The sequence below is a fragment of the Neltuma alba genome, unplaced genomic scaffold (assembly GCF_004799145.2).
Source record: "Neltuma alba isolate B1F8T4 unplaced genomic scaffold, ASM479914v2 tig00005487_pilon, whole genome shotgun sequence".
Classification (NCBI taxonomy): domain Eukaryota; kingdom Viridiplantae; phylum Streptophyta; class Magnoliopsida; order Fabales; family Fabaceae; genus Neltuma; species Neltuma alba.
In genome coordinates, this window is record NW_021634128.1 from 18,164 (window position 1) to 23,135 (window position 4,972).

Sequence of the window (4,972 nt, forward strand, 5' to 3'; positions counted from 1 at the left end):
AAAATATATAAGTACCAAGTTAAAAATTAAAAGAAATTATAAGTCCCTATTAATAATTGCAAAATCGTTTTTATAGGTCAGTGTTGATTCGCTAAAAGAAGCCCAAGGGCCCAAGAAAATAGGAAGGAATACGATGCGGGGGGACCTATTTATTTTGTTTAATATTTGGGCCGAAGAAGTGGATGAAAGCCTTTGGGCCTTCCCATAGTTTGTATTCACATTTAAAAATGGCTCTCTATAACATCTGGATGAGTGTCAAAAGGAAAAAACAAAAAGAAAAAATGGCTGGATAATAATATGTTATTTAACTCATCTCTCCATTACAAATGCAGGAGAGCAGAAAATGATAGCAAGAATAACAAGAGTGCAATGAATTGGTGGTAAAACCTCCTGCAGAAATAATGTTGAAAATGAATTGGTTAACGTTTTTGTGGGGGATGAAAAGGGAGACGGACGATTTAAGCTTTGGTGAGACCGCTGTCGAAGGCAATACCGGTGGCGGGCAACCATGAGCCGGCCTGAAGCCAAGGCTCGGCGGTGTATTGAGTCGCATCATCCTTGGTGATGACGCCGTGACTCCACTTGACCCTGTTGTTTGTGGCGGCACCGGGACCGGTGTTGGCATACTCGGCGAAGTAGCAGGTGTCTAGGAACATGCTGCCCATCCATGGAAGATAACCATCGGCGTTGATGAGATCACCGATTTCACTTTCCATGAAGATAGCCCTGGAGTATGCCTTCCATGGCCTGGCCAGGTAGGACTTGACGGTCAACCGGTCGGCTTGGAGGCTGGCGTCGGCCATGATCTGGCAGTTCTGGAGGACAATTCCGGTGCGCATTTGCTTTTGGGCAGTGCCGTCGGCGACCACGATGTTCTGCTGGTTATCCATGGGCTTCCTGACCAAGATTCTGGAGTTCTGGATCAAGGTGCTGCCATATCCGAAGATGAAGTCCACAGTGCCGGAGATCTCACAGTTGCGGTAGAACTGACGTTTGGCGTGTGCGTACAAGGTGTCTTGATAACCGCGCATGGCACAGTCGAAGAAAGCTGAGCGATCACCCATCACCCTCAGCGCAACTGCTTGATGTCCTTCAGCTCCGGCGGTGTTCTCGAATGCCATCGACTTGGCAATGAAGCCGTCACCCAAGGTGGCTGCATGCATCACATCATATGTTATATTTAATTAATTAACGATATTTGATTATGAAGTAGAGAATGAGACGGATAGATCAACTTACTGAAGGTGGCAGTTTTGATTGTTTTCCAACCGGAGGTGTAGCTCCTGTTGCCAGTGACAATGGTCTTGTTGGGGCCATCACCGTACATGAGGATGTTGGGCTGCTTCTTGGTAATGTGGACGTATTCATTGTAGATGCCGGCCTTGACGTAGATGGTGAATCTGCCTTGGAAGTTCGGCGGGTATGAATTGATGGCCTCTTGAATGGTCTTGAACTGGCCACTGCCGTCCTGGGCAACCACCGCGTTGGGCTGATCGGTAGGGTGTCCTGTGTTGGGCAGCTCGATGAGCTGGCGATCGGGGCCGGAGATCCAAGTGGGATATCCGTCGTGATCTAACTCCGCCACGTTGCTCAGAAGACGACGAGAAGCAGGTTTTACGTCCAAGTCCAAGTCCAAGACGGAGAGAAACTGGGAAATGCCAGCCACAACATCTAGTGCCAACCCTGTGAGCTTCTCCACGTTGTCCAGGCCGCCTGCTTGCAATTGTTGCTGTATCGCCTTCTCGCCATCATTGTCCGTCTCAAACCCATCAAGACAGGATTGCTGGTAGGCGATGACGGCGCTCAACCAGTTCTTGAGGTCATCTTCCCGGTCGGTCACGCTTCGAGCATTGTTGTCTTGAACCAGCACACCCGATGCTTGCAGTTCCGCTATCGCTGATTGCAGCAAGTCCTTGCAGTCCTCGACGGCCATCTTTATGCCTCTTGTGCTGCTATTTCCGTGCTCTATTTGAACCCTGTCGGTCAGATTAAAGGACTGGATGACGGTGTTCATGGCGGATTCCACCACAGCCTTTATATAATCCTTAGGGTCGGTGCTGTTGACGGGGTCGAGCGTGTTATGGCAGAGCTTGGGGTCGTCAGAGCTTTGGCATATGGCGGCAACGGCCTTTGTGTGGGTGTTGGTCTCTGGCTGACCATTGCTGCTGTTGTTCCTATAGTGTACGATGCCGACGACGCCAAGGGCCACACCCACCACGAGGATGATAGAAACAGCGGGCACGATCACTTTTCCGTTCATCTTTATTTGATGAGATTCTTCTCTCTAATTTATTATTGATGCTTTTCCTCTCCGATTAATTTCTTGTAGGATAAATGAGCAAATCGCTGAAGATCAAGTTAATCGGAGCGAAAATAAAAAAAAATGAAGGGTGAGGAGATTGCTCTCCTGAGTATTATTGGGTAATGAGAGCGATGCTGTAACATGCATGGTGGGTGGGGTTTATATAGCTCTCCACCATGTTCCAAAAAAAGGTCTCATTCCCTTTTCTTAGGAACGATGGCCAAATATAGAAACGCTTCATCTGGGCCTTCTTTTGCGTCCATCCATCAGAATTGTTAAAGCCACAAACCCTTCATTTCAGCGCGACACTTCCGAGTTTCGACTCTCTCATTTTTAAAATTCCTAATATTAGACTTAAGTTTTATTTTTCAAAGAGCTTTGGCTACAATTATATATGTTTTAGTTTAGTTTAAGTAATTGGAACAAAACACTGCACACTGCATTTGTAGCATAGATTCTATTCTTTAATAACTTTTCTGCTGAAATATATTCTTTTATATGTTAGATTTAGTGTTCGGTGTTATTATTATTATTCGCCTGTTACTATGATATATGAAAATATGATTTTGGGGTTGAGGTTATTATTTCATATAATTAAATTGAGATGCAAATACTAAAATATTGATGATTTATATTATGAAATATCATTCCAAGTATTTAAGCGAGGGAATGAAAATTCTTACACGGAAATTTTGGGAATTAGTTCAATTTGTGTATTAATAAAAATCTATTTAGATATTTAGCCACAAAATACTCCTCTGATTCCAAATATAAGACATATTTTATAGTGTAAATCTAGGACTACAGGAGTGTTTAGTTCTTTTTATTTTTATCTGACCAGTTTACAAAACGACATCGAATCAATTCAAAAATTACTGAGGGGCCTTTTCAAACGGGACGATGGAATTATTTAAATAAAAACGTCCTTAGTGACATCGTCTTAGCATAATGTTTTCATCTATCATATTAGTGAAATAATAATGTTTGCTAAGGAATAGAAAACAAGTGTGTATGTACTTGAAAAGTGGAAAAATAAAATTAATTTGGAAAGAAAGAGACGTGTGATCCTCTTGGAAAAGTACATACTACATACAGATACAATATTACTCAAGTAATTCAATATGAGATTTTTGATATCAAATTTTATGTATATAATAATTAATTTAGTGATCACAAGTTAAAATGTTGTGATATATATTAGAAACTAAAAAAATAATTATCTTCATTCACATGATAAAAACTTAACAAGTTTGTACAAGAAACTAGCTCCGTTACCAAAATTCTTAAACCTCTTGGATTTTTTTTATCAAAATGAACTCATCAAGATTAACAACCTTACGTTTTATTACTTCTTTCATTTCAAAATATTATCTTTAATCTTTAATATAAGACCTAGCTGACTGATTTTCAAAGGCTAAAAAATTTTAAAAATTACTTAATTATAACACATATATTGTGTGATCTTTTTATAAATTAGGTAGATAAGTTTGGAAAAAAAAAGATAAATATAAACACCTTAAAATATTTTTTTAATTTCATTAAATTAGTTAACTACATTTTATATTAAGAGATGAAGGTGTTATACACGTTAAAAATTCTAATAAAGCCGAAGGACGGTAGAAAGAAGCGAGGGAGAGCTCTAATCCTCCTTTGTTTTGCCAGTAGGATGAGCATATGCATGTACATGTGTGCGCCTAATCGTTTTTCAGGGACCGATATAGCCGTTAAAAAAAATCGGTGGGGAGTGATGGGGTATGGACTTTCTTATGGGGGCAAAATTTTATCACGTTTATTTTAAGATGAATTTTCTAAAACCTTCTTTAATATTATCAAGTATTTCTCTGGTCGTATTTATAAGTTATTTTTAACATATTTCATACAGATTAAGAAAGATTTTAAATTTTGTTAACTCTTATTTAAAATTAAACAGTACTTTTAACTTTATCTCTATCTAATATATATTATATCAACAAAGTTAAAAAATAACAAATAAATAATAAAATTATACATTTATATGAAAAAAATTTCTCTGCTAGGATCATTTTTTTTTTCTTTTTTCTGTCTTATAAATAACTAGAAGAGGGACGCTTTGATTCACGTTTTCTATGACTGTTATCTTGCTTTAAAAATTATAGAGTAAAATTATAATATTTGTTTCACAAGTGTTTTGTATATATATTTAGTAAGCTTTTACATGAAAAGATCCCGCCCCATATGCATGTCCTTTATAGCTCTATAATTTTATAACTGATTATCCATAATTATACAGCTATTCGGTATGCAAAAATGACCGCGCATCGCAGAATGGTGTAGTTATTCGCTAAATTATCTGTAGTTAATTAACACTTAACATGTACACGCTCGTTATTATGAGATCAACGTAGTCAGTTTATTAGTTGAAATTGGAATGGTTTACTTATTTTGAATGTTTATTTTAACGCAACGTCTTCGGTGATAATTGTAATGAGGTCATTAACCAAAAAAAGGAAAAAAAGAAGCACGTGTATAATATAACAAGAACGAGCTACACGGGGCCTCCTCAATCTCATTAAAGGGCAAATAATTAACACAAAGATTACATGAGTTGGTGTGTGCATGGTCACAACGAATAATTTACACTTGTCTGTGTTAAAGTATAGCCTCTAAATTAACCTTGGATGTACATTCGAA

The 4,972-nt window shown here is 38.5% G+C and overlaps 1 protein-coding gene across 1 annotated transcript; it reads right to left on the bottom strand.

The window, feature by feature from the left end:
- Positions 1 to 314: 314 nt before the first annotated feature.
- LOC114747825 (pectinesterase-like) lies at positions 315 to 2,260 on the bottom strand. The gene is made up of 2 exons (XM_028936172.1): positions 1,240 to 2,260; positions 315 to 1,153 (listed from the first exon to the last, which is right to left on the bottom strand). The coding sequence occupies exons 1-2, from the start codon at positions 2,258 to 2,260 to the stop codon at positions 459 to 461; spliced, it is 1,716 nt and encodes a 571-aa protein (XP_028792005.1). The 3' UTR covers positions 315 to 458.
- Between the last annotated feature and the right edge of the window lie 2,712 nt (positions 2,261 to 4,972).

Coding starts and splice junctions, on each gene's coding strand:
- LOC114747825 (XM_028936172.1), bottom strand. CDS start 2,260: ATGAACGGAAAAGTGATCGTGCCCGCTGTTTCTATCATCCTCGTGGTG. Junction 1,154..1,239: donor AATCAAAACTGCCACCTTCA/GTAAGTTGATCT, acceptor TGATGCATGCAG/CCACCTTGGGTGACGGCTTC.